The sequence below is a fragment of the Anomaloglossus baeobatrachus genome, chromosome 6 (genome assembly GCF_048569485.1).
Source record: "Anomaloglossus baeobatrachus isolate aAnoBae1 chromosome 6, aAnoBae1.hap1, whole genome shotgun sequence".
NCBI lineage: Eukaryota > Metazoa > Chordata > Amphibia > Anura > Aromobatidae > Anomaloglossus > Anomaloglossus baeobatrachus.
In genome coordinates, this window is record NC_134358.1 from 226294862 (window position 1) to 226307166 (window position 12305).

At 42.4% G+C, this 12305-nt stretch overlaps 1 protein-coding gene across 2 annotated transcripts in view; it reads right to left on the minus strand.

The window, feature by feature from the left end:
* Positions 1–12305, minus strand: part of RNF144B (ring finger protein 144B) — an 85185-nt gene that overhangs the window by 41128 nt on the left and 31752 nt on the right. For both annotated transcript variants that reach the window (XM_075316437.1, XM_075316438.1), the window contains exons 3-4: positions 11541–11645; positions 2960–3020 (exon numbers count right to left, since the gene is read on the minus strand). In XM_075316437.1, the coding sequence (XP_075172552.1) occupies positions 2960–3020; positions 11541–11645 (166 nt within the window). The remainder of the gene's footprint in view (positions 1–2959; positions 3021–11540; positions 11646–12305) is intronic.

The following is a 12305-nucleotide window of genomic DNA, read 5'->3' on the forward strand; positions in this document are numbered from 1 at the left end:
GCACCCTAGGGTTATAGGTTCTATTCACACACAGGATTTAGAGTGTGGATTTGGTGGTTTACAATGCAATAGAAATTAAACCACATTCACAGAAACAATCCGCAAGAAAATGAGGGCATGTTGAGGACTTTCTAATCTGCAGTATGCTCATTCTGGTGAGGACTTTCCCTGCAGATGACCTCACATACAATGCTTTGCATAAAGTAGGGTGAAATCCACAAGACTTAGTACTTTGTTGTGAATATCTGGCCAAATCTGCAGAAGTTTTCCATAGCTTGTGAACAAAACCTAATACAAATTAATTGAATGTCAGATCCCATTTCCACTTGGCATGGGTCATTAGATTGTTTGTTTTTTGTTTCGTTTTTTGGGGGGTGGGGGGGGAAGGGGTTAAATACAGAAAATAGCCAGTTTGATTAATCTGGCCATCAAAAAGCAATGAAAACCAGAATGAATGGGCAAACATTAGTAAGAATTAAAAGATTGGTCATCAGAACATGACGGCAACCCATTAACACCCAAAACCGTGCACTTGGCCCACACATTAAATGCTGTTGTCAGAGATTGACAGCTCCATTTAAGGGGTTAACAGCAGCTATTAGAGCTCAGCTGTGTACTCAGATATTACAAGCAGATTCTGGCTGTATAGTACGAGTATGATTCAGGCGCAGCTCCTGAGCCCGCTCTACAGAAATGCAACTGGGGTGTGATGCACATGAACATCACATATCATCAAGAGATTAAGATTTTCTGATGATAGATTGTCTTTAAAAGTAATGTAATGACTACAGTATACACCAGAGATTAAATAGTAGAAGATCAATGTGAATATAATCCACTAACACACTGGTATTAGATGTGAGACACTCAAAGGGCCAGAAAGTCCCTCATCTGATGACCTTTGTATAAACTTCACCCATTTTGCAATTTGGTGCATAGGAACAAATCAAGAGACTGTTGGCATGTCTGGCTACTCTGAAAAAGGAACTGGGACAAAAAAAAAAAAAAAATTGCCAACTTTTATTATAAAATTTGCCCATATAAGGGTCCCACACAAGACAAATTAAGGCCAGTTTCACACATCCGGTATTTTGCCGGATTGCTGGATCCGGCACACTCCAGTACAGTGTAATACAGTACAATGGCATTGCGGCAACCTCCTGTCACATGACAGCAAGTGACCGGAGGTTGCCGCAATGCCATTGTACAGTATTTACACTGTACTGGAGTGTGCTGGATCCAGCAATCCGGCAAAATGCCGGATGTGTGAAACGGGCCTAATGTGTCAATGCATGCTTATAATTGGTAGATTAGAAAAAAGCAAACGTATTTTCCACCTTAGGCTTAAATGACTGGTTATAAAAATGACTTTCTACAGAATATAGTGCAAGTTATGGAATTTATAAGCAAGATCAACCCTCTTAGATCCCATACATGATTATGCAGGGCTTTGCAATGATTGTGTCATTGAATTTGCATTTTCATTCATATATTAATGATACATTAAGTGATCTAGGCGCTATTGAACACTTCCTGAGAATCTGCCTCCTTAGCTTGTTTGCCTGCCTAGCACAAGCTTCTTTAAGGATAAAGGCCCAGTCACACTAAACAACATCGCTAGCAACATTGCTAGCAACATCGCTGCTAACGAACAACTTTTGTGACGTAGCAGCGATGTTGCTAGTGATGTTGTGTGTGACATCCAGCAACAACCTGGCCCCTGCTGTGAGGTCGTTGGTTGTTGCTGAATGTCCTGGGCCATTTTTTAGTTGTTGCTGTCCCGCTGTGAAGCACACATCGCTATGTGTGACAGCGAGAGAGCAACAACTAAATGTGCAGACAGCAGGAGCCGGCTTCTGCGGACTCTGGTAACCACAGTAAACATCGGGTAACCAAGAAGCCCTTACCTTGGTTACCCGATATTTACGTTCGTTACCAGCCTCCGCCGCTCTTACGCGGTCAGTGCCGGCTCCTGCTCTGTGCACATGTAGCTGCAGTACACATTGGGTAATTAACCCCATGTGTACTGTAGCTAGGAGAGCAGGGAGCCAGCGCTAAGCAGTGTGCGCGGCTCCCTGCTCTCTGCACATGTAGCTGCAGTACACATTGGGTAATTAACCCCAAGTGTACTGTAGCTAGGAGAGCAGGGAGCCAGCGCTAAGCGGTGTGCGCTGGTAACCAAGGTAAATATCGGGTTGGTTACCCGATATTTACCTTAGTTACCAAGCGCAGCATCGCTTCCACGCGGCGCTGCTGGCTGGGGGCTGGTCACTGGTTGCTGGTGAGCTCACCAGCAACTCGTGTAGCCACGCTCCAGCGATCCCTGCCAGGTCAGGTTGCTGGTGGGATCACTGGAGCGTCGCAGTGTGACATCTCACCAGCAACCTCCTAGCAACTTACCAGCGATCCCTATCAGGTTGCATCGTTGTTGGGATCGCTGGTAAGTTGTTTAGTGTGACTGGGCCTTAATGTCTGTGTGACTACAGGCTCAAGCAAAAAAAAATTAAAAAAAAAAAAAAAAAAATCAGACAGTAAGCCATCAATCAAGATAAAAACACTGGTGCTGTGCTGTGCAGAGAACCATTCTCATGAGGTAGAGGCTCAGGACATCCTTTGTCACTCATTTGCACAAGAATGAAAATGCCGATTTCTCCGTAAGGCAGCCAGAGATAGGGAATATATAGGTTTCTATAGAATAACATTTCAAAGATCTGCATGCCTATATATGTACTTTGGGAGGAATTGATCTTATTGACAGTTTCCCTGGATAGTTATTGTGACAGCTGCTCCGATAGAATACTGCAGGGCAGCAGTCAATCAGATGCCAATGATTGGCTGAAGAATAGCAGCACTGACATCACAAGAAGGGAGTATTGAGTATATTTTCTATGTGCATTCAAGTGATTTAAAAGATGTTTTCCAGCAGTAGACCACTCTGAAGACACTAAATAGGACGTACCTCGTTCAAGTTTTAACCGCTGATACAAATGTAGCTGTTCATTGGTTACCAAGCAAGCAATCTAGGAAATATAAATTAAGTCCAACATTAGTCTAATAAAAGCAGTAATAAGCGACAAGAGGTTCAATGAGACACAGTTTAGCAGACTTCTTGTGTAAAAATGATTGATCACAAGACATTGCCTGTCATGAGATTCCAAAAGAAAAAGTACAGATGGGGCAACAGATCATAAAAATAGTTCTGTAGATCTTAGAGGAGCTTCTGCAAAGCAATTCCATTTTTAATGTGATTTCTAGTTCACAAAATAACTACACATGCAATGCAGCAAAAAAAAAAAAATCTTCAATTTCAGATAAGAATCTGGCAATGAATTTATAGCTTTGCATTTTATTGTGCACTAGCTGTAGTACCTGGGCGATGCCCGGGATAGTAACTGTCTCTCTGTCTTTCTCCCAGGCTCTGTCTGTGTGTCGCTGTCTGTTTGTCTCTTTCTACGGCTGTCTCTCTCCACGGCTGTCTCTCTCCACGGCTGTCTCTGTCTGTCTGTCTTTTTCTGTCTATCTCTATCCATCTCTCCACCAACGTCATATAACCTCACGGCATAAGCTTCAACTGACAGTTTATTTTGTACCTATAGCAACCACTGACGGTTGCTATTAATAACCTATAGCTCCTACCTCCATTCAGTTTAATGGCGGTAGGATTTTATAGACTAACTGTAAAGCACAGGGTTAAATTTTTCTGTCAAAACATAGTCTATGACGTTCCCTGGGTCACATAAGGAGTCTGTGCAAAATTTCGTGATTGTAAATGCGACGGTGCGGATTCCTTTAGCGGACATACATACACACATACACTCAGCTTTATATATTAGATAGGAATTCTTTTCTTTCAGTAGCATCACAAATTAAAGATTTTTCCAAATCAGAGCCACAACAAAATCTGCATGATGTTACATGTGGATTTAGCCTGCAGCTTGCACTCCTGTTTAGAGTTAATCAAAAAGGATCAAGGTGCACAGCCAGTCGGTATTATTGTGGTATGTATCCACCTTCACAAAAGATGCTCCGACATATGTTTTCACATTCTATTTATTTTTTTACATCTGTCAGGAAAAACACAGGAGCAAACTCTGATCATATGTTACGGCGAAGGACATGAAACATGAGTAAATCTTGCTCGCCATTTGCATGCTTCCACACCATGCCGAAGATCCATGGACCAACGATGCGGTTTCCAAAATTCTGGCGAGCTGGAGGGGTGTAGTTTCCAAGTAGCATTCTTCCACGGTTATATTCGGATCTTGTAGAGACATATTTGGATCAAACTGACTGGAGCATGTCAGAGTATCTTTTGTGGAGGTGGATACATGCCACATGCCACTGCTCTTAAGTTAGTGGATACATACTGGAGCATGTCAGAGTAGTTAGTGGATACATACTGGATGTCAGAGTATCTTTTGTGGAGGTGGATACATGCCACAATAATACCCAGCCAGTCTTCTCTTTTGCATCTTCGGTCCAGCGTCCTGGGTGCTATTTGGCATTTATAAGATCTTGCGATGTCACAGCAACATATGCGCGATACTTATTGACATGTGTGTGAGAGGGGCGATGACCAAATAAATGAGCTGGAGTATAAGTTGGTATACATGCTCGGTATACATGCTCTGCATATATGCTTGATCACACTGCTGCCATTTAACAGACAAAAGGAGCACATACCCTAATGAGCAGTGACCTTTCTCACACAAAGAAAGTGCGGCAGTGACGTGGGGTGAACTCATGACGTCACCACTGGTCACAGCCGCCCACTCTTATGCTACTTTGTGGGAGAACCGCCACGAGCAGTGAACTGCGGTGAACTCCTGGCGTCACCCCTTCTCACTCCCTGAGGCGGTTCACACGCTACTGTGTGACCCACATGCTGTGTGACCTGAGGTGCCCTCATGAGGACTTTATAACCCTCAGCACTGAGCTTCTTTGACACCGTGTGTTTGTGTACCTGGCTTCAAAGATGCTCACTGCCCATGATTGGATATCGTCCGCACTTACGAGCATTCGTACTGCCTCTCCTTGAAGCCGAGACACATACACCTGGCTTTTTAGTAATGCACAGAAGAGCGGACGACTTACGATCATGAGCCGTGAGAGTCTTTGAAGCCGGGTACGTATACACCCATCGTCAAAGAAGGTCAATGCTGACTGGCACAAAGCTGCAGATATGCGTGCTGCCATTACTCTGGGCATTGTACAGCAGGTTATTACACAAAAACGGGCGTGATAACATGCTAAGTAGGCAGACTAGCCAGGGAACTAAACGCCCCTGCGACTAGTCACAGTCTTAATTAGCATTTCATATACGATGTTTAGAAATACTTTTTCTAAAAATCTGTTTGTGTGAACTGCTATAAGCTGGGACTGTTAGGCAGGGATTATAGCTATGCACCCAGGACTGCTGGTGGTTCTGGGTGCACTGACAGGGACCTGACAGGTTTCCTTTAAGGAGGTCAATCAGGGGTGCGGCAATCATTGCAAAGTTCAGGATGAACCTTCTGTAGTACCCCACGATTCCAAGAAAAGCCCTAAGCAGCTCATTTGAAAGTGGTCTGTGTCCACTTTATTGATTTGGAGCTTGATTTTTGCCTCTTCCTACTATAATATACTTTTGTTAGGTCCAAAGTGATAATATACCACGCCTAAGTCTCTCAATCAGCTCATCAACACGAGGCATCAGACACATGTCGAACGTGGATACCTCATTCAGGTTCTGATAGTCATTGCAGAACCTCCATTCACCATCGAGTTTCGACACTATGTCTATCGGGCTTCACAAACTGCTCTTAGACTTCTCGATGAGTCAGACACAGTATCTGCTTCATCTCCTTGAAGATCAGTTTTCGCCAGGCATTGAGAATCTGATGGGGCTTTAAATACACCTGCAGTTCCATAAGAGTCTTGTGCTCAACGGTCTGCGTATAATCTGGCAATTCAGAAAACAGGTACTTGTTTTGTTGGAGCAATTTCAAATTGATGGCACTGTTGTTTTTGGGCCCATCACAGTATTTATAGCATTTCTATCATGACCTATTTAACGTTCGCTTCAGCCTTGGCAACCAAGCATGCAGTTTCAACTGGCTCCCTGTTTTGCCACAGCTTGATAAGATTGATGGGATAAACTTGGATTAGCTTTCTTCTTCAGGGTTGGTGGACTTTATAGTTCAACTCACAGAATTTCTCTCCAACTTCATAGGGCCTTTTCCACTTCGCAAGAATCTTACTCTCTACAGTGGGAATCGGCACTAGCACTCTGTCCCCAGGGCTGAATTGTCTCACCCATGCTGACCGGTTGTAGACCCTTGCTTGGGCTTCTTGTGCCTGGAGGAGATGCACATTCATAATGGGTATTACCTACACAATCCTCTCCTATATCTGGGCGATGTGCTCGATGACACTCAAATAGGGTGTAACTTTGGCCTCCCAGGTCTCATTTATTATACCTACGAGTCCCCAAGGGTGTTGGCCATAAAGAAGTTCCATCGAATGGGAGAGCCCAGTAGTCTTATGGAACTTTCCTAATGGAAAACAGCAGGCACAACCTTCTCTACGACCTTCTTTAGCATAGCCTTTAAGGTTTTAACAAACCTCTCGACCAGGCCATCCATCTGCGGATGGTACCCAAACATCTTCAGTTGGGTAATCTGGAGGACTTTACAATTCCCTCATCACTTGGCTCTTAAAAGGAAGTTCCTTTACTAGTCAGGATCTCCTTCGGTATTCCCATCCAGAGTAAAAATGTGGACCAGCTCTCGGACTTGGCTTCTCGCTGAAGAGTTTCTTAGAAGTACTGTGTCACATATTCTAGGACTACTAGAATATATTGATGTAAAAAATGAAAATACCCAGAGAAAGGTGATACAATCGAAATTTTATATTAAAAAAAACTGTGTGTGTTTGCTAGTGCTGTAATCATACTGACCCAGAGTCAAATTTCCAAGTCATTTTTTATAATGAATGCTGCTAATGCAAAAACTAAAAACAATTATGAAATTGCGCTTTTTTAACTACTTTACAACACTTGAAAAAAAAATAATTTCATGCTTTCCAGGGCAGCAGATGATAAAATGGATGAGGTCATTGTCAAGGGAGAAATTTGGGTAAGGCTATGTGCACACGTGTGCGTAATTCATGCAGTTACGCTGCGCTTTGTAGCGCAGCGTAATTGCTTGCGTCCTGCGTCCCCTGCACAATCTATGGAGATTGTGCAGGGGCCGTGCGCACGTGGCATATTAGAACGCAGCGCTTCGGCTGCTGCCCGAATCGCTGCGTTCTAAGAAGTGACATGTCACTTCTTCCGTGCGCTTTGCCGGCAGCCCCTGCTCTGTCTATGGCAGGAGCTGCAGGCAGAGCGCACGTTCTCGCCGGCACCATGCGCTTCAGAACGCAGCTTTTCAGCTGCGCTCTGAAGCGCACCTTTTCGGTGCGGTGCAGAGCGCACACGTGCGCACATAGCCTTAGACTGCTAATGGAGTCTTTGTTCAGGGTACCAGAGGCACGGGGCCAAATTAGGTATCTGTGCAGATATTATGAGACTCAATAATCAATGAACACAGAACATGTTCTCTGAGCTCAGGCTTGCGTCTGAACTCGTGTATTCTATAGCTCAGATTTTAGTATTACATTTCAACCTTCAGACATGTACAAAAGTACAGTCATATGAAAAAGTTTGGACACCCCTATTAATGTTAACCTTTTTTCTTTATAACATTTCGGGTTTTTGCAACAGCTATTTCAGTTTCATATATCTAATAACTGATGGACTGAGTAATATTTCAGGATTGAAATGAGGTTTATTGTACTAACAGAAAATGTGTAATCCGCATTTAAACAAAATTTGACTGGTGCAAAAGTATGGGCACCTCAACATAAAAGTGACATTAATATTTTGTAGATCCTCCTTTTGAAAAAAATCATAGCCTCTAGTCGCTTCCTGTAGCTTTTAATGAGTTCCTGGATAAAGGAATATTTGACCATTCCTGTTTACAAAACAATTCCAGTTCAGTTAAGTTTGATGGTCGCCGAGCATGGACAGCACGCTTCAAATCATCCCACAGATTTTCAATGATATTCAGGTCTGGGGACTGAGATGGCCTTTCCAGAAGATTGTAATTGTTCATCTGCATGAATGCCTGAGTAGATTTGGAGCGGTGTTTAGGATCATTGTCTTCCTGAAATATCCATCCCCTGCGTAACTTCAACTTCATCACTGATTCTTGCACATTATTGTCAAGAATCTGCTGATACTGAGTTGAAGCCATGCGACCCTCAACTTTAACAAGATTCCCGGTGCCGCCATTGGCCACACAGCCCCAAAGCATGATGGAACCTCCACCAAATTTTACTGTGGGTAGCAAGTGCTTTTCTTGGAATGCTGTGTTTTATTGCCTCCATGCATAACGCCTTTTTGTATGACCAAACAATTCAATATTTGTTTTGTCAGTCCATAGGAGCTTCTTCCAAAATGTAACTGGCTTGTCCAAATGTGCCTTTGCATACCTCAGGCGACTCTGTTTGTGGCTTGCTTGCAGAAACGGCTTCTTTCGCATCACTCTCCCATACAGCTTCTCCTTGTGCAACGTGCGCTGTATTGTTGACTGATGCACATTGACACCATCTGCAGCAAGATGAAGCTGCAGGTCTTTGGAGGTGGTCTGTGGATTGTCCTTGACTGTTCTCACCATTCTTCTTCTCTGCCTTTCTGATATTTTTCTTGGCCTGCCACTTCTGGGCGTAACAAGAACTGTATCTGTGTTCTTCCATTTCCTTACTATGTTCCTCACAGTGGAAACTGACAGTTTAAATCTCTGAGACAACTTTTTGTATCCTTCCCCTGAACAACTATGTTGAATAATCTGTTTTCAGATTATTTGAGAGTTGTTTTGAGGAGCCCATGATGCCAGTCTTCATAGGAGATTCAAATAGGAGAACAACTTGCAAGTGGCCACCTTAAATACCTTTTCTCATAATTGGATACACCTGCCTATGAAGTTCAAAGCTCAACGAGGTTACAAAACCAATTTAGTGCTTTAGTAAGTCAGTAAAAAGTAGTTTGGAGTGTTCAAATCAAGAAATTGATAAGGGTGCCCATACTTTTGCACCGGTCAAATTTTGTTTAAATGCAGATTGCACATTTTCTGTTAGTACAATAAACCTCATTTCAATCCAGAAATATTACTCAGTCCATCAGTTATTAGATATATGAAACTGAAATAGCTGTTGCAAAAACCCAAAATGTTATAAAGAAAAAAGGTTAACATTAATAGGGGTGCCCAAACTTTTTCATATGACTGTAATACACAGTTAAACGTTAACATTTCTTTCTTAATACCTTTATCAAAAACATATGCTTTATCTAGTGCATTCCTTTAAAGATGGCAACTACCATCTAGCAGTGTGCAGCCCATCCTAGATTTCAGTGGACATGCAGTAGGATGGGTTAGAACATCTGCTTGAGGCACTACTTCAAGTCAGGCATCGTGAATTTGAATTCTTCTGTTCAGTCAACCTGACAGGACAATAAGCAGGGTAGACTAAAGGAGAAGATAAACGCCTTTCTTTAGCTGGCTGATAAGGAACATCTCAGTCAGCCTGACAGGTTTAGTGCAGTGCAGGGAGGATGCCTCTGTCACAGAGGCTCTTGACACAGCTGCACACGCTTTAAAATTCTGACAGAGTGCACTATATAAAGTATACCTTTTTTGAATAAAAGGTATTAAAGAAAAAATGTTTAAAGTATTAAATTTATTTAATCACATTTCTTGAAGAGCCCCTTTAATAAGTTAATTAAAAAAAATTACACAAATGTTCTTGCAATGTGTATAGGACAACCATGGGTGAAGAATTGGGCTATGACAAGATTGGACTAGTCTAGAATATCTAATTAAGAGTCTTTGTTTCGCTAATCCCAAGGGGAAGATGAAAGAAAAGGTTGAATGTCGCATTGTTTACGCCAATATGCCATTTTATATATTTAGGCTCAGTTCATACTATTGTCATGGCTTCGCTTTATGGTGTAAGCCATGATGTCAGCAAATGTATGCCTTTTAATGGGCTGAGTCAACGTATTTGTAATTTTGATGGCACAAGTTCACTGTATGCTTCTCTAAACTTACCATCAGCAGTTATGATAACATTGACAGACTGCTGACTAATGTGAATGAAGCTTTACCGATGTATTTAATAATATATAATAAGTTTACATTAAATTGTGTCCCAAATAGTGCATGGAACATAAGTAAGAATGCTGGCGCAGCTGTAGAAAGGACAGAAATAAAATAATTTTCCACAATTCCAAAATAAAAATAAAAATTGAACCATCTTTTCTCCACATATATTTTCAAAAAACACATATATACAATATATGAAAACAAAAGTATATTAAAGGGAACCTGTCAGGTGCAATATGCACCCAGAACCACGAGCAGTTCTGGGTGCATATTGCTAAATCGCTGCATAACCGTCCCTGTATACACTAACATAAAGAGATCTTTAGAAAAAGTATTTCTAAAGATCTTTTACCCTCTGGGCGTTAGTTCACCGGCCAGTCGCCCCCATTAGCATGTTAGTACGTCCCTGTGGGTGTGCTATCATGCTAATGAATGTGCAGCGTCACACGATGATATCACTCACTTCGCCGCCGCCGCCATCACCGCCTGATGCTGGATTTCGGCTCAGTGCACATGATCCTGGAGTTTGGGTCATGCACACTATGAAGCCAGGTGTACGTGTCCTAGCTTCAAACCGAAGTAGTGCGCATAACTCAAACTCCAGGGTCATGTGCAGAGGCAAAATCCAGCGATGGCGGCGGTGCGGTGAGTGAGCTCATCCTGTGACGCTGCGTATTCATTAGCATGATAGTACACCCCTGTGGGCGTGCTAACATGCTAATGAGGGGCGTCTAACGCCCAGGGGACTACTGCCCTCGCTGATTAGCATAAGATATAAGATCTTTAGAAATACTTTCTCTAAAGATCCCTTTATCTATGCTAGTGTATACAGGGACGGTTAGGCAGGGATTAGCAATATACACCCAGATTTGCTCCTGGTTCTCAGTGCACATTGCACAGGTTCCCTTTAAGGATCTAAGTGGAAAACAAGGTCACTGCATGAAAATTTGGAAGTTATTTGAATTTTAACAGAACAATATAATAAAAATGTGCATTTAATAATCTCCTCTCACGTCTCATTTATATTGCCACAACAAAATGAATAGTTCTATATGCAAATATTCTGCAGAAGCAGGAAAACTGGGAGCATACAGGACACTGCAGCCATAAGGCACAGCAGTCACTGGTAGGGTACGACTTCATAGATACCAAAGAGTAGGAGATTTTTCAGTGGATAGAAATGACTGACGGTTAACATTACCACAAGGAATAACGAAGGATAAGAACTCCATTATTACGTTCAAAGCAACAAGAGACCGATGGCAGGTACAAATTAGTGGTAAGGAAAATACCAAAAAAAGGTTAGTAATAAATGAGGCATTCATCTGAAAAAGGAAGCAGTTTAGATGTCGGTACCTCTGCTTCCTGAAGAAGACCCCGGTGTGAACACACCATGTCCGGGCACGTGATGGGAGACCCGAATCCTTCTCGAACTGCCAACTGTACATATTGTCTGAGGCACTAAAGGGGACAAAAAGCTCTTGGTCAAAACATGTGAAGGGTTCTTTTTATTACATTGCTTTGTGCGCAACATGTTTGTGCACTAAAATATTCAATACGTCATTGTCTCATCTGTTTCCAACCACTTAAAACTAGGTTTGAACTGGTTAATGGTCAACAAGTTTTTGCCATGTAATCTGAGAGCAGCAGGATGTATGGACAAAGACATTCAGGGATGTGTCACATACTGGTCTGCTTTCTGTAGTTTCACTAAAATCAGTGTTTTAAAATCAGTAGATCATTACAAGAGGACTAGTTACCTTATGACATGTAGTCCTCCTGCTTGGTTACATCGCCCCCAACACCGATTGACAGCTTTATGTGTACACTGTGCATTGTCAGAAAGTTGCTAATCAGTGTTGTGGATGAGGTTAAACGGAGCTCAGAAGTTACAGAGCTGCTAGGTCTACAGCAAAGAAAACGGAGATTTATAAAAACTACAACTAGCAGCCTAGTAAGTGACAACACTGGACTCATGGTCACTGCCCCTACATCATGCTTCTCTCAGAATTACACAGCAAAAACCTGGTGACAGACTGTGGATAGGGGGGATACCTTACTTTATCGCTGGAGGTCCCTATGATTGGACTCCTACGTATTAGTAAATGATTACCAATCTAA